This window comes from Lycium ferocissimum, chromosome 3 (assembly GCF_029784015.1).
Source record: "Lycium ferocissimum isolate CSIRO_LF1 chromosome 3, AGI_CSIRO_Lferr_CH_V1, whole genome shotgun sequence".
Taxonomy (NCBI): Eukaryota; Viridiplantae; Streptophyta; class Magnoliopsida; order Solanales; family Solanaceae; genus Lycium; species Lycium ferocissimum.
In genome coordinates, this window is record NC_081344.1 from 43,607,730 (window position 1) to 43,630,868 (window position 23,139).

Below are 23,139 nucleotides of genomic sequence, written 5' to 3' on the forward strand. Positions count from 1 at the left end.
TGCCACACAGAGCAAAGGGAAATGACAGGCCACTAGCAAACAATTTAACTACCTTTTGGATAGAGATGGTGATGATTGTTGATCTCTGCACCAACGCCACTTGAAAACATCAAAAGCAGTGAATTCATGATCTTCCATTCTATTAATTTCTTCAGCTATAGGTGAGCCTGAAGTTGAAACAGTAGACACATCTTTATTCTCTAATAATTCTTTACCATTTGCAGGGCTAAGTTGGGAGTTGAAGGATTTGCTCAATAAAGATGACAGTGTGGGAAGTGCTTGTCTTGATGCTGTGGCTGCTCCAGCAAAAGCCGCTGGTTGAAATGACCGCTTTGGGATATATTGCGCGACTAGAGAACGAACGTAATTTAAGGACTTCACAAGTGCTCCTGATGCATAACTCGAAACAGGCAAAGACGATACAGTATTTGATGTGGTAGATGCACCACCTTGTTGGCTTAAAGAACGTGACCATGGAGCCAATTTTCGGTTGGGACTCATATCACATTCAGCAATGATGCTTACACAAAATCGATCAATCTGTACCAATGTCTCCTCACTGGGTTTATATCTGCAACAAACATAAAGCAGAGTTGCAATGAGAGATTTAAGGTTCTTCACGGTAAGAGATGTAAACGACCATAGTATTCAATTGAAGTTAGGATATTATAAGCACGCAGTAAACATTAAGTGCTTTAAAAGGTTACTTGAATTGGCCCCACAAACACTTTGTGAAAGGAGAAAAGTAGGAACGAATTCAGCTCCATAGGTTGCTCATAGATCATCTTGACAAGTTCAATGAAAGTGATTACAATATACAAAATTGGCTGAATGAGATCCAAGGAAGAGTATTATAGCCCACTGATGATGTAATTACATTGTCCCTCATATTTCCAAACCAAACTTGTCGCAACAAAATTTGCGCCTCACGCTGATGCGAAATGTAGTGTAGGTTATAGTAAGTTTTTCACTCCAAGGATTGAAACTAGAACATGACTTTAGAATTCATGTGTTCAGATAGTTGATTCTTATAACCAACAATCATATCTTCATGTAATCTTTCCAATTTGTCAAATTCCCAAATATTGATGAGTGATCTTTTTATGATATTGAATTTATGTAAACCAAAAGATCTTTACAGCTTCACTCCTTAGTTATTACTCCTTCTACGGGGTTGACGGTTCAGTTTTTACCTAAAAGAAATCAAACCAATTGAGTCAATTTTTAAGTGCTTGAACCAAATCAAACTTAGTAGAAACTTCATCCGTTCAGTTTTTGTCAGTTTGTTTGGTTTTTTGTCATTTCTTTTTAAATGTGACACAGAACTATCAAGGACAACATCTAATTTGCACCCAAGGGCGTGGCATCGTAGTCAATTCTTTTTTTTGATAACCGTGGTGTCTGGACAGCAATCATGCACCTCGACTAATTCCACGGGATACCTGTCAACTCCCACCAACAATAGGTACCAAGTAACTCTGTCTAACAAGGCTAGGACAGATGGGAAGAAGTCACCTAGTGTTTTTTTTTTTTTTTTTAATCTCTGCTGGGATTTGAACCTGAGACCTCGTGGTTCTCAGCCCATTTCATTGACCGCTAGGCCACACCCTTGGGTGCCCTAGCGGTCAATGAAGTGGGCTGAGAACCACGAGGTCTAAGGTTCAAATCCCAGTGGAGGCAAAAACACTAGGTGATCTTTTCCTAGAGTTACCGGTACATGTGCTGGTGTGAGATACCAGGTACCCCATGGAATTAGTCGAGGTATGCGCAAGCTGACCTGGACAGCACAGTTGTCAAATAAAAAACACTGCCAAGGACATCATCTACACGCATAATTGTGAAACAATGTGTCGCAAAATACACTAATACAGGTAGATAGTAATAGCACCTGACAAAGTGCATATATATACACTTAACTAGTCCATATGTCAAAGTACTTCTATACACACCTGTGCATATTTATAAACTGTAGAAGACAAATTATTTGCTTGAAACAAATTAGATTTGATCAGAATCAACAGAAGAGAGCTAAATTATGGATGGAGAAACCAATCACGTCAAAGTTATTGCCAAAAGCAGTACTCCAAAAAATATATAAGAATATGCATACACACATGTATGTATGTGTACAATTTTTTAATAGGTATTTATAGTCCTTTTGTATCGATTTTTTCAGTTATTTTTTGCTTAAAACCAAACCAAACAAATTTTTTCAGTTTGTTAAAAATAAAAATATAACCAAATCAAATTAAAAAATTGAGTCTTTTTCAGTTTGGTTTGGTTTTCGGTTTGATTTGATTTTTTTCGGTTTTCCATGAACACGCCAAATTCCCTCCATTCCAATTAATTTAATAATGTTCTTTCCTTCTTGGATATCCAAATGTATTACACTAGTCAAGTTTTATACTACTTTCACAACTTTCAGGAATTGGAATTCATTAAAGTATTAAGCTTTTAATAAACATTGATGTGATGTTTTCCCAATCAAACTAACTTTTGAACTCTGACGTTAATATTTTGTTAGATTAATATCTTAAACTCTGTTCCCTATCAAATACTATCATGTAGAATGAAACGAAGATAGTACTTCACAGAAACACGAGTAAATGGATCAACTTGTTTATTCCAAAATCTTCACTGTCAAATTTTTCCCAACAATTTGATGCTTCTTCTATCTCAGAAAAAAAAAAAAATGATGCTTCATGCTGACATCAGCTTTGACGTGACTGGTCCTCCATCCATAATTTAGCTCTCTTCTGTTGATGCTGATCAAATCTAATTTGTTTCAAGCAAATAATTTGTCTAAGGTATGTTGTTGTTCTTGTTAATAGTACGTCCTTCACTACAAGAATTGAAACTGAAAGTTGTTATTTTTTGAAGAGTTTGTCGGTTTACTAAGTTCTCTCATAACCTAAAACCATTTATTCGCTTTTTGTATGTTCTCCTCTTAGTATGTCAAATTTCTACATCAGTGATTGATCATAATAAATGCTTTTTACTAAGATTTCCTTGATACAAAAACAACTTAATATCTCAACTCCATTGGAATTACTTTTTAACAATTTTGAGTGACTGGTGGATCAACTTACTCATTCTACAAATATCGCAATGAATTCTAATGAAAACTTGTCCTTTTTACACTAACGAGGTTTCTAAAACTAACAGTCAAAATCTAAGATCTTACAGTACTATACATCAATAGATGGTAAAGGCAGCAAGTTATATCAGGTTCGTGTAAATTTGATTTTGATGAATTTAAAGTTAGTAACAGGAATCTGTCATAAAATACTGATGAAATAAGAAAGCTGTCATAAAATGTATAATGATGACAATCTAAATAAAGCTAAATGCCAGTGATCTAGTGATATATGAAACCTTGGATTTTCAATGGGAAAGAAGAGAACATAAGCTATAGGAAGAAACTACCTTAGAAGATACCGTTTCAATAGCGCCACACATTTTGCTACAACTGCTGGGCTGATTCAAAATTAAAGAGGGAAAAAAGAACATCAGTTGGACAGAATACAAAGTAATGGTTATAGGAAAGTGAACATCCAAGAAGCAGTAAAGCAAAAAAAAGAAAAATCTCAAGAGGGGAGAAAAGTAGTTCAAGAAAAACAATGCCTCACAGAACAGTTCAAATTTGCAGAAAACTAAAATTCCAGCTACTATAAACAATTATAACCTTTTCCTTCCTAGCTGCAGCTGTAATAACATTGCCCCACACTAAAAGAGCAAAGGAGAGCATCAGCAAACTGTCATGTTATTTAAGTAGGGCGAACTAGTACGCCCATATATTTTTGAACTAAGCTACAAAAACTAATGATCCTCATGCATATACAGACCCCAATAATATCAATAATACATTTCTTACTGATTGCTTACTTTTCTTCTTTTCCTTCCTGCATATACAATCTCCTATAGTTATGGGTATGTTAACAACTCTTCACATAGATTTTAATTTTATGATAGTATTTTTATTTTATTTTTTTGCAGAGAAATATTCCGCCCATTTGCTTTTTTAGAGCTTTTATCAGTCTTACATTTTCATTACATCTGACAATAACATTTAGCAGCTTCCAAGTGAATAACTTTAAGATCGGAGACGTCGCCCTTCCTATGATTTTTTTAGTATGTGATTAAGCAATAAAATTCCCAGACCCCACTTGTGCGATTATACAAGGTATGTTGTTGTTGTGATTAAGCAATAAAATACACAATGACGCCTTCATTGTGAATTACTTTCATATCACTGATATATCAAGAAGGTTAGATTTCACATATAAATAAGGAATAACATAAATGCACACATATAATAATCCAATATCCAACAAAGATACCTTGTAAGTACCAAATTGAACTATTGGGACTTCTTGGTTTGCATCAAAGTTTCGAATATGAGATACTTCCCATCAACGGGGCTGCTAACATTCCTAACTAAAACTTAATGGATCACACCTTCACGAATTACAATGTGTGTCGCCGTGTTATGAAGAAAGCCGTGTTTCTTGACAAGTGCAAGAATTATTACTTGTACAGAAACCATAGCAATGCCAACTTTACACTAACTTTCATGAAGGGCATATTGGCCAAAATATAAAAATATAAAACTATACCACTATAGAGAATAAACTGAAAAAACAACAGAAAATTAGCAAAAACCAATTTCATATTAACAAGCTTTGACACGAAAATTCTCTCCTTGCTCTCTTACCCACCAGGAACCTTTTCTCCAACCCCATCGTAACCCCCTCAGATACTCATCTCTCTGATAGCCTCCCTATCACACCAAGCTTTCTCCCCCTCCCTCTGCCGACAATTTTACTACAATCATTACCCTAGAGTGATCTCCGTAAAACTCAACATGGATAGGAATTCTTATTTTGTTGTTGGTCACAAATCCTTCAAAGTGAGAGCAAGGTCATCTAAATCAGACATATGGTAAGAATGGATTGACAGAAAACCAGGGTTCATGAGTCATATCTATTAACCAGGCATCCCGGATGCCTTTGCTGGATTTGTCAAAATTATATTGCTTGTCTCGGAATACACATGTCATTTACCAGTAGATGGGTCATAAGAAATAAGCTAGTCCATATCAGAGTCAAACCAAATTTTAACCTTTTTGAGAGATTCCTGTGCATTGCGACTCAATCTAACTCAAGAAGAAGACATTCTCATCCCGGAGCACTCTCTGAACGTAGGATGGTCCGACATCACTGCCAAGCTGTGGCATTTCTTGCGACAAAAGAAATCAGATCAAGTAGTTCCTTTGAGACTACTACAATACCCAAATCGTCAATTAGCCCCATTCGCACCCTTTTTCCTATACAAAGTGGGTCTAGAATCTCCATTAATGAGGCTTCAACTACTTCTAGATTTAACTATCTTCAATGTTGTTCGGTGGGGTTCCTTTCACCTGACTTCAGGACTCATTAACCGAAATTCAAAATTGGGCTTTTAAGAAGTGGATTTTTTCCATCACTGTCAAAGAACTCAACAAGGCTGGTTTTCTCTTTGAATGCCGTGATTTTCTCTATTTCTGCAACCAGACTAGCTTTGTTAGATGGGCTCGCATTCAGGTTTGAATGCCACCCCACGAGCTCCCTAGCTTTGTAGACCTAGCAATAGGCAGTTATGTCATCGCTATCCCTATTTGGATCGAAGAAGCTTTCTTCCTACCGCTAAGGATGAAATAACTTTTTCAAAGTGAAAATTGAGGTTTGACGGGAAGCTCTCTATATCCGAAAATTTTGCTTGGACATGTAAAGACAACTCAAAAGTTGCTTCTAGGGCAGAGGTCCCAAGTGGTGCTGTAGATTCTGGTCAAAGTATCACCAAAGCTTCTAATTCAAAATCCCCTTGATATGATGGGCCATCTTCGACACTTTCTCCTTCTTTGAGTTGAGGCCAATGCCTCTCAACTCATCCCCTATCACAATAGATACAAATCCTGACAAATACCCAAGCCCCATCTATAATAAAAAATACCCAAGCCCCATCTATAATAAAAAATACCCAAGCCCCATCTACACTTAAAAATACCAAGCTCATCTACACTAAAAAATACTCAAGCCCCATCTTCTCTTAAAAGCACTTAGCCCACTACTTTATAACCAATCTGATACTGAAGAAACCTCAAACCACTAATTGCAACTGATCTACCCAAAATCTGCGATCATTGTTTCCTCCATCAAACAATCCAAATCTTCGCATACCTGAACAAACACCTGATATCGTCACCCAAAATAACAAAGCATTGATGGATACCTTCTCATGCACTGAGTTGATACAGATGGTAAAGAATAATGTTGACCCCATTGCATCTTTTTCTAAAGAGGTCATCTATTGTCTTCCTTGGTACTCAGATAATGATTATTCCAGTTTGCACACCCCACTAATCCAACCTCGACTAATACGGACCTTTCATTGTGGATTTGGTGGAATGTAACTAAGGTGAGTAAAATCCACGGAGTAAGGACAAAAGGGGTAGAAGATTTGATTATAGATTTCTAGCTGAAACTGAAGGAAGCCGAAATTCACAAATGAGTCAACAATTGAGAACTAGTAATGACAGGAGACATCAAAAGGGTAAACTCACTCTTGACTAGAGATGACAAGGAGAGATGACCTGATTGAAGAAGTTGCTCACAGTAATTTGAGATTAAGGATCTTGAAATTGAGGTGCCAGATCAAAAGGAGAAATCTTTATTTCTCAAAGAAAGTATATTCTGGACCTCTTGAAAGAAACTTGTATAAGTGGTTCAGACCAGCATAATCGCTCAATGAAAGCAATCACAAATTACAAAGCGGAGTTGCAGAGTCAGTTCATAAGAAGAGATATCAGAGGTTGGTCGGAAGACTCATTTATATTTCTCACACTAGACGAGACATAGCTTATTCAGTTAGCCTGATGAGTCAGTTCATGCATGATTCCCGAGATCCTTGTATGCAAGTTGTCTTTCACATATGGGGGTATTTGAAATCTGCTCCAGGAAAAGGTCTATTTTTCTCCAAACATGATCACCTCCAAATAGAAGCCTTTGCAGTTGCAGATTGGGTTTGATCTCTAGATGAAAGAAGATCTATATCCGGTTATTGTACACTCGTAGAAGGGAACCTGTTTACTTGAAGAAGCAAGAAGCAAAGTGTAATTGCTAGATCAAGTGCAGAGGCAGAATATAGAGCTATGTCCCAATGTGTTTGTGAACTTTTGTGGCCACAAAAGCTACTAGTCTAAAAAAGAGAAACTTTCCTTGTATTGTGACAAGTACAACAAGGCTGCAACCAGTATAGCTCATAAGCCAGTCCAATATGACCGAACAAAACATGTCGAAATTGATCGACACTTCATCAAAGAGAAAGTTACAAATGGTGTCTTGAGTTCGTTCCATGTGTCATCAAAGAAGCAGCTAGCTGATGTATTTACCAAAAGCCTTAACAAACGGACTTTCCATACACTGGTTTGCAATGAGGGGGAGTGTTGATTGATTGATTGATCAGCGATTTCCTAGATTAGTTATAGGGCTAGATTGTTATTGTGATAAAATGTAATTGATTGTATTTTTTTTTATAACCATAAATGTAATTGATTTTATAATATTACCTTTCTTTATTTAGTCTTAGTACACATTGTATAAGAACCCATTCTCATGGGATGTAAACTCATCAAGAAATACAAAGAAGCTTTTATTCTTCTTAAGATTCTTCAATAAGCGATGTAGGTTGTGATTCAGGTAATAGCAAAAGAGCACAGTGATTTCTACAAAGATATAGTGCAATGTCGCTTATATAAAATTAACAAACGAAAATACAGGGTAAGGCATAAGATTCAACTTCAAAATATCACCATTCCACAATCAGACCTAAGAGGCTATATAAATCAAGTTAACAAAGGGTAGATAATCCAAAATTCTTTTTACTGGGTTAGCTTTTCTAGCCCTTGGATCAAATTGAAAAAGTTGATAACCAGAAATGCTTTTAAATTCTTAACATAAATGCTTTTTAGGCACGCCATGAGAGGGTATTATTTCTCTTTTCCTTCCTGCAAGAGAGGACATCAGGCATGCATTTAGTGGTATGTTAGTTTCCTGCTAACTTCATATAATAAAGAACAACGATACCACAACAGCATCAGCTACTAGATGCAATCTCATTTTTGTTTATGTTGAATTTGCCTAAAATATTGAATTAACTTAGCCTGTTGAAAGTCGTACTTTGCCCTTACCAAGATTCGACATCATTGTTCCATAGTGCCAATAAAGTTACATGATACATGCAGTGTTCCTTACATCTTTCTCATGAGAAAAGATTTATACTGATTTAACTTCATTTCAACTAGCGCTCACAAACATCTTACCAGACTAGAAGATAAGACGAAAAAAGACTTTTTGTAATCAGTTCCAGAACTATATGACAAGATTTATATAATCCTTTATAACTTTAAAATCAAAGAATGGCTTTCAACTAAAACTTGAAATACAGCACAGAAAAACATTCAGTGTAGTTATGGCAGCAACAGACCGACACATAAGTATACTACTTCGAAGTATATAGGCATGCTAGGATACCATTGCCTCTATCAACAAAGTATGGTATACCTGCGCTCGCGCTCTGCTAGTGTATGATCCAAAATAACACCATAAGCCAAGTCAGTTGTTGGATATGCTGCCAGATATTCCTGTAAGAATATAATCTCATAGCATGACCACAATTTCTCATCTCACTTTATAATTTTAGAAACATTACGTGATAGTGCAAAGGGTTTCAATGAATCTATATGACATGATAATCATAATATAGAAGGACATATGCCAAACAAGTGTTATCTTTAAAAGTGTAATTATGCTAAAAGAACTAGTACACCAAAATCCAATAAGCATTTAAGTTTCAATTTAAACGACTCCTATCTAGAAAACAAAATTCCCCAAATGGGACAAATTATTTTCTTTTCTTGTTTAAGGTTTCTGGCAAGAGTAACAGCATATGTGATCATTCAACTATTATTCATTCTACCATTAAAATTCATATCGTGAAAGTACACTCGTAAAACATGTAGCAGTTCCTTTTTAACTAGTTTGAATCCATTCATTCAGTTACTAAATAAAAGCACAACTTGAAACATAAAAATAGCATGCCAGAACTTCAATGTGACACATATATAAGGAGGGATTATCCTCAAACTTTAGAAAGAGAAAACCTTTCACCGTATAGGCTCATTAGGAAGGTCCAAACATGACAGCGTCCAAGTTTTAGAGTAATTGCAAAGTCTTCAATTGAGGATGAAACAAAATAGATGCATTTCAAGTTTCAAGAAGCCGGCTTTTTAGGAACCATTTAGATACCTGGCCTTTTAGGAAAGAGTTTCTAAATCAGTCTGAAGATACAGATTGTATGTCATGATGTGATTATCTTTATGTATTTGTTAATCCAATAAGTTGGGTATTGTTTCTTTGCGTACAAGATTATTAGTCAAATTGGCCAAGGTACACACCAAGGTAGTTTGAAAATCAAACAAGCATCGAAACCCCACACCTTCTCCTGGAATTTTTGCCGCTTGTATTCTTTTCTGTTGACAATTCAAACATACTACTCCATCCATCCATTTTTACTTGTCCTGTATACTAAAAATAGTTGTCCACTTTTACTAAAATTAGTTGTCCATTTTGGAAAACCAAGAGATAATTTACCATTTTGTTCCTATTTTACCCTTATTATTAATTATTGGGTTGGAAACTTCCTGCACAAGTTTTAAAGTATGTTCGATTGATTTCAATCATTAGATGACTTATTAATAATTAGGGTTGATAGAGTAAAATTGTAATTCTATTTATGGCTCCTTATGGGGTGTGTCCAAAGGCGAATTTCTGTATGAAATTTGGGTCACGCGAACACATGATCACTCGACTAAACTCGATATCATGTGTATAATTCTAAAAACATATCTAATATTAACTGAAGGAACACATGGTCAAACTAGGCCAAGTGGAGCAGTGGTTAGGTGTTGTGTTTATCTCCTCAAGGTCTCAGGATCGAACCCAAGCTCCTGCGCGTTTTATGCTTTTATTTTCTAAAGCAGCCTTTTAACTTTCCTTTTTATATTATTCTAAATCCTTTTTTTCCTATAATTCTAATTACCCAAAAGTGAAAAACGTGTTTCTGTTTTATATTACATCTAATGAATTTTTTTTCCCCTTTATTTCTAATTACCCAAGTCCCAAAAGGCAAAAAGAAATCAAAAAAAAACCATAGGCGCTAAGCTGCAACGAATCAAAGGCAAAAGAAATCAAAAAACCTTATAGCTAATGGTGAACCCATCCTATTGAAATCCTGGATTCGCCTCTGGGTGTGTCAAGTCAATACATGACAAATAAATATGGACGGAGGGAGTACATGACAAGTTTAAAACTACAAGATTCAGCGAACATTTTAGTACATTACACCCATTTTTAATTTAAGATCACAAGATTCAAAAGTCTCTTTTTATTCCTTTAAACGTTGTGTCCAATCAAATTAAGACACTTAAAACACTTAAATTGGGATGGAGGGAGTATATTTACACTTACCAACATCACAAATCCAAAAACTCTACACATTCCCTACCATCACCTTTCTATAATTAGAAGCACCATTTACTTTCTCCTTTAAAAAAAAAAATTAGAAGCACCATAATTTTAAAATTTCTCTTTTACCCTTAATCAAATTACTACGCAAATATCTAAGGCTTAGTTTTAGACCACAAATTCCAAATGTCTTTCTTATTTTCTTAAACTTTAGTCAAACAGTGCCACATAAATTGGGCCGGAGGGAGTAGTATATTACACTTAACAACATCATAAATCCAAAAAACACTACACATTCCCTACCCAATTTCCTAGATTAAGACCCAACTCACGGCAATGTATATCAGCAAATGTACAAAAAAGGGAACTTAACCTTCAATTTTATCACAAAAATAATGCAGAAAGTACTGTAGTAAACCCTAGATTCAAACGAGGATCGGAAGTCTAACCCTTAGGGTTCGGGAAGCTTCGGAGGCAGTAGCAGAGGGGGTCCCATGGTGAGCCGGAGAAGAAGAAGAAGAAGACAGACAATCAGCCACAGCTCTACGAAGTGGCTCAGGTGGTTTCTTAAGCGATGAAGATCTCAACCTCGATGCGCCCCCGCCTCCTCCCAAAGGCAACCTCGAGCTACCTGGACTCCGTGATGGACTGTAGATCGTCGACATCGATGCTATGTAATGGTCTGATCTCTGCAACTGGATGTTATTGATACATGGGTTAGGGAAAAACGGACGTCACTTACTGAGCTAAAGTCCGAATTTGCAACTTCTTGTCCTTACTACATTTCAACAAGGAAAACAAAGGACTGAAAAAAGAGTTTGTAATCTATGTCTGGGTGAAGGAGGGAGAGAGAAAATGGGGAGATGTGGAATTGGCCAAGTGCTAGAGAGAGTATAATTAGCTAGCTGTATGCGTTGTGGTATGAAAGTGTTGTGTATGTGTACTGTACAAAGAGCAATAGAGAGCGTAGTTTTATTTATGAGGGATTATTAGCTGGCAAGCGCTTAGTTAATTGCGGCCACTTTCAACTCCTGCCTCCCAGGGGTTCCCGTCAAATTCCTCCTCTTCCTTTTCTTTTCTTTTTTTTTTTCTTTTTTCTTTACCTTTTCATTTATTCATTCACTTTTTTCAACAACAAAAATGGCAAATTAATTCTGTTAGGTGTTATTCTAACAGAAAATTTTTTTATTAATAAGCAAATCATGCCCAACAAAAACAAAACAAAACAAAGAGGGGAAAAAACGATAAAAGAGTAAAGCTATATAAGAAAAACTAGGATTGATTTGATCTTCCTCGATGCATAATTCTTCTAGACTTGATTCTCAGATTTGAAGTCTTAAGATTTATCCATATTGAGAATCCTCCTTTCTTGTGTTGGTAAATCTGTAAATTGTGATATTTGCAACAGTCCTTCAATCTTTGTGGCATGATTTGCTAGAAAGTCTGAGAGCTGGTTTTCTTCTCTGTATATATGTGCTATCTGAACCTTAATGCACTACAAAAAAATGAGTAATTTGCGGAGATTGAAAGTTACAATTCGTTGAGGTTTTAGCATCCGCTAGTTGCAAGAAGAGGCTAAAACCCCTGCGAATTGCAACTTTCAATCTCCACAAATTACTCATTTTTTTGTGGTGATGTCTCCATATTAACATGTATATCATCTATCATCTTATTCATCCCCTAAGGTGGCTTTCACTGTTTTTGTATCATCTTTATGAGTATCAAAGAATCTGTTTCTAAAACAACATCTGAGAGTCTAACTGATCCACAGTAATTCGTTGCTTTCATAATAGTTATGGCCTCTGCTTCAATGTTTGTTTTAGTATGGATCTCTTGAGCTTGAGCATACACCAGGTTCCCTCTGTCATTCCTCAAGCAAAAATTGTATGAACTTCTCCTTGGATTGCCTTTACTAGCCCCATTAGTATTACATTTGAGTCTCCCTGATGGTGGTAACTCCCATACAACCTTAGCATAGAACAATTTAGGCTTGTAGTTGCTTAATACTCTGATTAATTAATTAATCACGGAATATGGTCCTTGTGAATTGATGTACTAAGTGTTGAACCTAATATCTTCCCATGTTTGGTTGAGTTTCTTCTTTTTCATAATTACCACAGTATGAAAGCAGGAAATGCTCTTAGTATTGGCTTCAGTTTTGAGCCTGCTGCAATATTCCACCATGTAGTGAAGACTTGTTGTAATTGTAGTCCATCCATATTAATACCTGCATAGGAAGCAAACTGTCGTCATAGCCTTGCAACTATAGAAGATGTTAGAAATAAATGTGACATCGTCTCCTGCATGTACTCCTCATAACACCAATATTTTGATACAATGTTGATTTTCATTTTCTTAAGATTAACATCTGTTGATATCCTGCACTTCCATAACCGCCACATAAAGATGTCGATCTTTGTTGGTATTACTTTTTCCCATATGAAGTTGAACTGCTGCATCTTCTCAAGTGAACTTTTTCCCAAAAATGTTTTAGTAATCTCCAATGTCCAATAAGTTGTATCATTACCATCCTCATTCAAAGGTGGCTTTATATTTTCTACAATATGTTGGACCATTTCTATTGGTAGGTTCTCATTTAACATCTACATGTTCCATCCTCCATTTATCACAAAAGTAGTCACCTCCGCCTCTTTACCATTAGATATTTCAGGAAGAATAAAGGATAATGCATCTAGCTTTGTCTAATTGTCAAACCAAAAACTGAAATTACCTTGTTTTGATTTCCACCAGATCAGATGCACCACCACCTCTGTAACTGAGATCATTTCCTTCCACGTATGTGAGCCACCCCTGTCTTCTGCAATCACTTGATGTAACTTCTCACAATATTTTTTGCCTATATATGCACTCCACAAACTCATAGATATTCTGAAACTCCACCATAGCTTGGAAAATAGAGCATTTGACATATCATGTAAGGATCTAAATTCTAAACCTCCCCCATCCTTTGGCGGACAAAGAGCGTCTTATGCCACCCAATGTTTTCTTTTCCCACCTGGTGTATTACTCCAGAAGAACTTAGCAAAGTTCTGGTCTATTTGATTAACAACTCCTACTAGAGGATCCATAGTTGAAAGCAGATATATATTGGCATGGTCTGCAGCACATGCTTAATCAATATGTAGCTGCATGCCTCTAAAAGATAACAGTCTGTTTTTTCAGGAATTAACTCTCTTCGTAATTTTCTTCACCAGATCTTCAAAGTGCGCTTTCTTCCTCCTACCATAGAAAATTGGACATCCTAAGAATGTGAATTGAAAATTTCCTTTCTCATACATAGAATGCTTGTATTCTGTTCACTATGAGATTCTTAATCTTGTGATTTACATAGAAGTTGATCTTCTCATTATTGATCATCTGCCCTAAAGATTGTTCATACTTTCTCAGAATTCTTAACATGCTTTTCGAAGATTTATCCTCTCCTAAGAAAAATATTATAATATCATATGCATATGATAAATGGTTTATCTGAGGACTCCATGTTGGCATACTATCCCTTTGAAGCTAGGATCATCACATAGTGAATTCAAACTTCACTACTTCTGCTTCTAGTATAAACAGTGTTGGTGAGAATAGATCTCTTTGTTTCACACTTCTTGATGATTTAAATAAGCCATGACTTTATCCATTAACCAGAAACAACCTCGAAGCAATGTCTATTATCACTTCACTAAAGCTAAACTTTTTGAGGACCTTAGTAAAAAATAGCCAAGAAAGCATATCATAGGCTTTTGCCATATCTACTTTATTACCACATTCACATAGTTAGCTCTCGTCTTGATTTCCCTTAGAATCTCTTGAGCTAACAATACATTTTCCATTATGCTTCTACCTTTAACAAAATCTGTTTGAGTAGGAGAGATTAAAGTAGGTAGGAATTCAACCAATCTCTCATGAAGCACTCTAGATAGAATCTTGATAGCTAATTACTTAGGCTTATTGGCCTCATATGATAATAGGAGTAAATAGTTTCTTTCTTTGGAATCAACACTAAATTTGTCTGAGTAATGAATTAAGGTAGTTTACTACCCCAAAAAAAGGCCTTAACCATCAACGTAATATCCTTTCCTATTATATCCTTGCATATTTAATAGAACATATCTGTAAATCCATTAGGACCACTACAGCTTTCCCTATTCAATTCAAATATAGCCTATTTGACCTCGTCTCCAGTTGGCCCTGCTTCTAACAAATTATTTTGCTCTTTAGTAATTTTCATTGGAATATTCTTTAGCAGTTCAAACTCTGTTGGCATGCTCTCTTCATGGAACTGGTCTTCAAAAAATATGACTGCCTGTCTGTCCATGTCCTTTTTATGTGTAAGCACATCCCCTTGCGGATCTTGAATTCTGTGTAGAGCTAACTTTTCTCTTCTTCCCTTCACATATGAATGAAAGAACTTAGTGTTCCTTTCCCTATCTTTATGCCACCTCATGCTTAACTTTTATTTCCAATATTCTTCCTCCAGTTATAAATTAAATATCTTGTCAATTCAGTCTAAGCTCTAAACAGCAGTTCCTATTGGCCAAGGATGGATTAATCTCAAACTGTAACTCATTCACCTTAATAGTATCCTTTATAGTAGCAAGTTGCTGAAATATGTTCCCATAAGTGTCCTTACTCCATTGACTCAGAGACTTCTTGAATTTCTTAATTTTGTGTTGATACATATAGAAAGGATTGTCAATAAAGTCAGTTGTCCAATTATGCTCCACCACACTCAAGAAAGATTTGTGTGAAGCCAGAAGTTCAGATGTCATGACCCAACTCGTGAGTTAAGCGGGCACCCATACTAACCCCCCTGGTGGGCGAACCCTTTCCTTACTCTACCATTTTTAGAATTAGCATGAGAAAGATTAAATAATACAAGCATTCACCTTGGAATAAAACATTAGTGGAGAAGCAACAAAGAGAAAGAGAAAACACTGAAAAACCTAACCCTAAAACACATCAGCCACTCCTGGATGGCCACGGAGGCCGGTGGCCAGCCACCACCGGTGGCTAGCTTGCCCAACACAATGCCTACAACTTTAACCAACTACATTGGGGTGTTACATAATACGCTAAATAACACACCTGATCAAGAGGATACTTAAGAGTTTGATCTCAAACCAATCATTTACCTATATGGAGAACCAACAATTACATAGACTAAGAAGGAGTTTGAACGCTTATGCAGTAGTCAAAATCTATGATATGCAGTGGTGGCTAAATTCTCCTATGGAAGGCCTGATCAATTTTCTTTACGGAAGAATATGGCAACACAATTGGAGATTAAGGGGAATTGCACTATAGGCTATCTTGAAGAAAGACATGTTTTGCTCAGATTATCTTTATTGGAGGACTATGCTACACTATTGTCTCATGCAGGGGAATTACATGTTCATAACAGATGCTTTCCAATAAGATTTTTGAAATGGGATCCATGGTTTAACCCCAATAAAGAAACCACAATTACAATAGCGTGGTTCTCTTTTCCAGGTTTACCTACAAATCTGTTTGACAAAGAATCTATGTTCTCTCTGGCTAAAGCAGCGGGTACTCCACTTGTGATTGATAAAGCTACAAATAACAAAACAAGGCCAAGCTGTGCAAGAGTTAAAGTGGAAGTGGACTTATTGAAGGAATTACCAAAAAGGATCCAAATCAATTGTCTTGTTAAGGATACTAGGGAAGTGCAATCAAATTGGCAAAAAATTAAGTACGACTATTTGCCAAAGTATTGCACACATTGTAAATTACAAGGGCATGACATGGATAGATGTTGGAGTATCCACCCAGAATTTAGACCAAAAAATGAAAAGGAATAAGAGAAAGAGCAAATGCAACAGCAAAGTGATAAAACCAAATCAATGAAGCAGCAGTAGTAGGCAAATCAAGCTTCCATATCAGCAGAGAAACAACAGCTAGATGTGGGTCACAGGCAACCACCAAACTTGGGGCAATAATGGCAAAGGGAAGAAACATGTGGAGCCAAAACAACCTGTATAAAAATGTAACATCCCGTAAATCCAAGTTAGGTGTAAATGTATTAAAACCAGTATTAAGTTGATATTTTAACTATATGAATCCATTGGGGATGAACGGGTGATAAACTGTCGTTTTGAAGTCAAACCAAAAAGTGGAGTTCTTAAGGGCTTCTAAATTCGTCTAAATCTGAGACAGTCTGCACTTATGGCAAGTTTTATGGTATTTGCTGGGAAAACTTAAAATATTAAAGTTGTATCCCTTTGAAATAGCTTTCCAACGGTATATTGTGGAGCCCGAACGGAGCTCTGTGTTAGAAGTTATGCCCATTTTACTGAATGCTGTCGACTGAGTGTAAAAGTGACAGGAAAGCTCGCCGAGCTCTTCCCAAAGCGAGGCAAGGGCTCGCCTTGGACCGCGCTCAGTGAGGTAGGGGTCCAAAAGTGGGAAAAATTCATGAAAATCATCTAAGTGTAAAATGGACAAGGGAGTTCGCCGAGCTCGCCCCAAAGCGGGACAGGGCAAGCCATAAACCACGCTTGGCGAGCCAAGAGGTCCAAAATGCCCCATGCTATAAATTCAACACTTAACTCGAAATTTCAGTTATTAGACATTACAACTTCATTCTAAAGCCCTATGCAGCCATTTTCCTCCTCTCCTCATCCTCCCACGTCAAGGTAAGATCGCTCTAACGATTCCTAAGTAATTCCAATAATTATTCATGATTAGTAACATGATTCTTCGACCAAAACATAGGATTTCCAAGGTAAATCCTTCCCAAATGATTCAAAGCTAGGGTTTTGGGTGTTCTTCACTAAGAAGGTGAATTATTATGATACGTAAAGCATAATTAAGGTATGTCTCTTTTGAAAACCTTATTTGATGTATGTCTCCAAAAACCTTCTTTGATGTATGCCTCTTTTAAAAATTATTTTTTACTATAAAGGTGATTTGTATGTCTCTTTTTGAACATACTCTTTTGAACGGTTTTTATGAACTCTTTGATTGTGATTTGAGTGCATGAGGGACAAGCCCACATTAAACCTTGTTTGTACTATATTATATATATAGGTATTCATGATTGTTTTTTCTCTCTAAAGGATGATTGAAAATTGAGATATAAAGCTTTGGTATTTGAATTGGAATTACCCCATAAGGGATGTTTAAACTTGATATTTGAAAAGCTTGATTATCTCATGTGAACGCTCTATAAATGGATTGTGTTGAACGTGAAACTTGTTTAAAGAAGTGCGTCTATTTTCTAAAACTGAAATGAATTGATGTACCCCTATAATGGGAAGATGAACATAATCCATGAGGAATAATTTGGCTATCATGATATGACTTGGGATTCGGCTTCTATGCCATGATTGATGAGTCGACTAATATGCTATGATTTGTATCTTGTTTGTGTTGGCCTAGCTGCTCGGGAGGAAAGGTAGTCACTATGGATCCCAGTGTGGTAATGCCTAGCCATTCGGGAGGAAGAGTGGCCACTGCGGGTTCGCTACCTGGGTGCGGTTTATGCCTAGCTATTCAGAAGGAAGGATAGCCGTAGACGAGTCAATACTAGGTGTGGTGCGCAGTTATGTTTAGGGAACCTCAAAGGTCATCCCTTCGATGTGATTCATTCTTGGGCCTGTATTGGCATGTGTGATATCTCTATCTCTTTATGAAAGTATGTTTATAACTTCGATGTGGTTTTGCCTAGCCATTCGGGAGGAAGAGTGGTCATCGAGGGTTACATGCCCCGATGTGGCTTTGCCTAGTTATTCGGGAGAAAGGATAGCCTTTGAGGGTGACAACCCCGATGTGGTGCTTCTATGCTGGTTTAGGGAACCTTAAGTGCTCATCCCTTTGTTTCACTTGGTTAGGCCTGTATTAGCATGTGTTATACTTTGAATATACTTTGATTAGCCTGTAAGTGGCATGTTTCGTATCTTGTTGCCTGTGAGTGGCTTATTGATAATAATGAACTTGTGTGCCTGTGAGTAGCTTATTGATAATAATGAACCTGTTTGCCTGTGAGTGGCTTGTTAATGATATTGGCCTCGGATGGAAAAGACTCAAATAGTAATAAATGGTACACTGAATCGGAAAAGATATATACTTGTCTTCATGGTTTTCTATTGATAACGATGAGTTGTACGATTGATCTTGTCTTTGGTTTCAAACTATTCTATTGGTACTATTTTTACTAAGCACTGGAAATCTTTGGAATTGTACTTAAAGACATAATAAGTTGGAACCGAATTATATATCGATTTATGGTCTCTATTGATGGTTGTGAAGTTGTTGGTCTATTTTTATCTCGGATTTCCAAGCCCCATTTTGCCGTTGAAATTGTATCACTAATCTTATATAAATACATATTTTGTTATATTACTTATTGTCCCCGAGGTACTCACTGAGTACTCAGTACTCAGGCATACCATTGTTGTTTTTTATGGTATGTTAGGTAACGAAGAAGAGCAGGTATAGACCGATCTCGTGGGTTAGGAGTACTTGCTGCTTTCCAGATTGTTGGTGAGCCCACACATTTGTTCGTGGGTTTTCATTGAGTCAAATATTACTCCTTAGTAGTTTCGGGTTGTGTCCTGAGTTAGTTTATTTATCTTAGAAGCTCCATAGTACACATTCTTGTGGTAAGTTGTTGAGTTTTGTTTAACTCTTGGGCGTTCGTCACGTTTTGGTTATGTTTTCTAATATTAAAGACTTCCGCTGATTTAATTCATGTATCATGATTTGATTGTATTTATTTTATAAACTGTTGCAGGTGAATATTGAACCTGGCGGGTTCAAGTGTTGTTATTGCATCTTTTAGGTTCTTCCGATGTTTTTCATGACGTGGGATGCCGGTCACGTCTAGGGTGGGTTTTGGGGCATGACAAAATAGTAGTAAAATCATGCAAGTTTGTGGGAAATATGCATGAACAAAAGCAATGGAATGTGGTACAAAACAAGAAAAACATAGAGAACAATAACAGGGGTCATCAAGGAGAAGGAGGACGGGAGGTGAGGAAGCAAATCAATGAGAAGCAAACTGATGCAAAAAAGGCTGAAAACAATAACAAATTCAGTACTCCTGAGAATATGGACAATGAGAACAAATTGAAAGATGGAAATAATACACAAGGAGTTCAAGATGAGCAGAAGAAGGTGGAATCAACTAAACCTTGGGTGGAGGCCTCCTTTGGAAAACAGCATGAAAAAGGGAGTAGGACCAAAGTCAAGAACCAGGAGAAGACTAATAAGATGGAGAGTAGGAAACACAATAATGAAGAGCAACAACATGGAGGAAAGGAAACAGAATATGGCAAGTATAACACTTCAACAGGAAATAAGGGGAATATAACTATATCTGATAGTGATAGTTCCAAGTTAGAAGTAGTTAGAATCAGTGATAGCCAACAACTGTAGGAAGATGATATACAAGAAGAGGATTCTAAAACAATGGAGACAGAAAGTGTGAATGATGGTGCAGTCAGGAACAACAAGTTACCTGAGGAGAAGCCTCCTGATGATAAACCACCAAATTTGTTTTCTGAAGTATCTCTATCTGATAATTCTGTCATGGATGATAAGCAAGATGATGTGCACAATGCAGATGAGATACAACACAAAGAAAAGCAGACAGATAGAAAAGCAGACAGATAATATAAAATCTCTAGCACAGGTACAGAAACAAGACAATGAACATGCAAATAAAGAGAAAAGCAATAATGGGGAAGGACAGTCAAATAATCATGTGGGATCCCAAAGGAATGCAAGGGTTAAGTGGTGTCCAATCTAGAATCACAATTTCTAGAGCAAGAATCATACAAGAAGTCAGAAATCCCAATTGTCACTCCCCGAACCATGGCCTGAGCATAACACGGTACTTGGTGCCTAACTGCATATGACCGAGCGAACCCATTGGCTGGCTGAATCAACATGTGATATCAAAACATACTAAAATGAGGAAATAATACTAACACATGCTGATCTGCTAAAAAGTCTGACTGCAATATCTTATAAATGCGGAAATACTGAATGAGTCTGAATAAGTAAAAAGGTTAACACAAATGCCTGCTAACATCTGACTGACTGAACTGTAGTCTATAAAGCCTCGAATGAATATATGCAGGCCCCCAAGCAATAAAAAGAGACATCAACACATTTGAATTGTACTGGTATGAAAAACAACTGAAAGAAGGAACTGTAAGCACATGAAACTGATATTTGAGAACTGAAATAAAAATGAGAAGTAACGATATGAATACTTCCTATTTCTGAATGAAGAATCACATGTATAACTGACAATGTATACTGTGGCCTTGGGCCCAATAATGTGCACAAAATTTGTTTCCTCAGGACCAAGCAATACGTATGCATAAACTGTGGCCGGGAGCCTAAAATACAGATACAGGTGTTCAACATTAAGCAATTCATAATACTGAGATTAAGAGATAACTAATAGCATGAAAACTATCTCTGATTATGGAACTTAAGCCAATAACTGATTATACACTGGCTGAGACTCATGTGATGTCAATACATAAGTCTATAATGATTACATACTGAGTTCATGATATTCAAAATGATAATCACGAATGAATTATGAAACTACATCCCTGGAAGATAGAAGTTCTACAATTATTCATGAAACTAGGGCTAAACTGTATTCTATGTCAATTTCTAATAAGCATGAAGAACGAGGCGTAGGGAGAATCATGAATATTCCCTAACATAGATAGTTAGCGTCACATACCTGTATATGCTCCAAAACTCGTAACTATTGGTCTGGAAATTAGAAGAATCCCCAAAGCCTAAGTCTTGAACCCTTTAGATGGGTTTTCTTGAGAACCCTAGGTTAGGAATAATGAATTCTTGTTTAACATTCATTAATATATGTTAGAATTCACTTGGAATAGGTTGGGATTGCTTACTTTAGTGTTCTTTGTGATGGAGGTGAAGAGAGGTCGTTCTAGGATTTGAAAAGTATGAAAAGTGTGATTAAAACTGAACCTCACTTATTTATAGTTTCTGGTGAGACGGGTGAAGTCCGAGCACTAGGTACATCCCGTACTTTGAAGTACGGGCCGTACTTGCAGCCCGTACTTTGAAGTACGAGCTTGGGTTGTAGATTTCAGTGAGGAAACTATTTTGGCCATCAATGTACGGGACAGAAGTAGGTCCCGTACATCATAGGCTATACTTTTCCTAACAAAACCAGTGACCTCTGGTCTTCTTCCCTTCACGTACGCTTTCCATGTACGTCCCTTACTTCAAAGTACGAGCCTTACTTTTTGACGTAAGTTGCACTTCTCCTGTTTTGAGCGTATTTTTCCACTTCAAAACTTCTGTCTTGGTATTTAAGTCCCTGAATCATGAATATAGGCTAGTTTAGAGGTACTGGGTGTTACAATATCTTTCCTTTAGGACCATTCGTCCTCGAATGATGGGTCATGGTAAGACAAGACTGACGGGAACATGTGTACACTACTGTCATGAACACATGAATACCGGACTGAAAGGAATACTGAACAGAATAGTTTGCTGAACTGAATAACTACTAATCTGACTGAATAAACACTAAACTGAGTGACTACTGAATACTGGGAACATGGGAATTATATAATGAAGTCTGAATGGGAAGGTAAATTACCTTCAACATTTTCTGCTGACTCTTCAAAGAGATGGGGATATCTGGACTTCATGTCCTCTTTGGTTTCCCTAGCGTAACCTCTTCAACTTTCTGACTTCTCCATAATACCTTCACTGAGGCAACTTCTTTTGTTCCCAACTTGCGAACCTAACGATCAAGAATTTTCACTAGCACTTCTTCATAAGTCAAACTATTATTGACAGTTATGTTATCAGTCGGGACAACCAACGACGGGTCTCCTATACACTTTCTCAACATGGACACTTGAAATACTGGGTGCACAGCAACCAAGTATTGTGGCAACTCAAGTTCATAGGCCACTTGACCAACCCTTCACAGGATTCTGTATGGCCCAATATAGCGGGGGCTGAGCTTCCCCTTCTTTTCAAATCTCATAACTCCCTCCATAGGCGAAACTTTAAGGAACACCCAATCATCAACTTGAAAATCTAAGTCTCTTCGTCTCACATCAGTGTAAGACTTCTAGTGACTCTGAGCCGTTTACGAACGCTCCTAAATTAACTTGACTTTCTCCATAGCCTAGTAGACAAAATCTGGTCCTAACAACTCTGCTTCACCAACCTCAAACCACCCAATGGGTGACCTAAACCTTCTCTCATAAAGAGCTTCAAACGGTGCCATCCCAATACTAGCATGATAACTGTTATTGTAAGCAAACTCGATAAGAGGTAAGTGATCATCCCAATTACCTTTGAAATCAAGAACACACGCCCTCAATATGTCCTCAAGGGTCTGGATGGTACGTTATGTCTGGCCATCTATCCGAGGATAAAAAGCTATACTGAGGTTCACCTTGGTATCAAGTCCTTTCTGCAAGGATCTCCAGAAGTTTGCTGTGAACTGGGCACCACGATCTGAGATGATGGACAATGGGGTCCCATGTAATTTGACAATTTCATGCATATACAACTTGGCATAGTC

At 36.9% G+C, this 23,139-nt stretch overlaps 1 protein-coding gene across 4 annotated transcripts in view; it reads right to left on the bottom strand.

The window, feature by feature from the left end:
* LOC132050241 (uncharacterized) overlaps positions 1–11,536 on the bottom strand; it is a 33,080-nt gene extending 21,544 nt beyond the window's left edge. Inside the window, exons 1-4 of one of the 4 annotated variants that reach the window (XM_059441392.1) lie at positions 11,012–11,536; positions 8,601–8,680; positions 3,427–3,477; positions 53–571 (exon numbers count right to left, since the gene is read on the bottom strand). In XM_059441392.1, coding sequence (XP_059297375.1) covers positions 53–571; positions 3,427–3,477; positions 8,601–8,680; positions 11,012–11,227 — 866 coding nt within the window. In that variant the 5' untranslated portion in view covers positions 11,228–11,536. Of the gene's footprint in view, positions 1–52; positions 572–3,426; positions 3,478–3,629; positions 3,655–3,685; positions 3,727–8,600; positions 8,681–11,011 lie in introns of those variants that run through there. The other 3 variants (XM_059441395.1, XM_059441393.1, XM_059441394.1) reach the window with 3 other exon arrangements.
* Between the last annotated feature and the right edge of the window lie 11,603 nt (positions 11,537–23,139).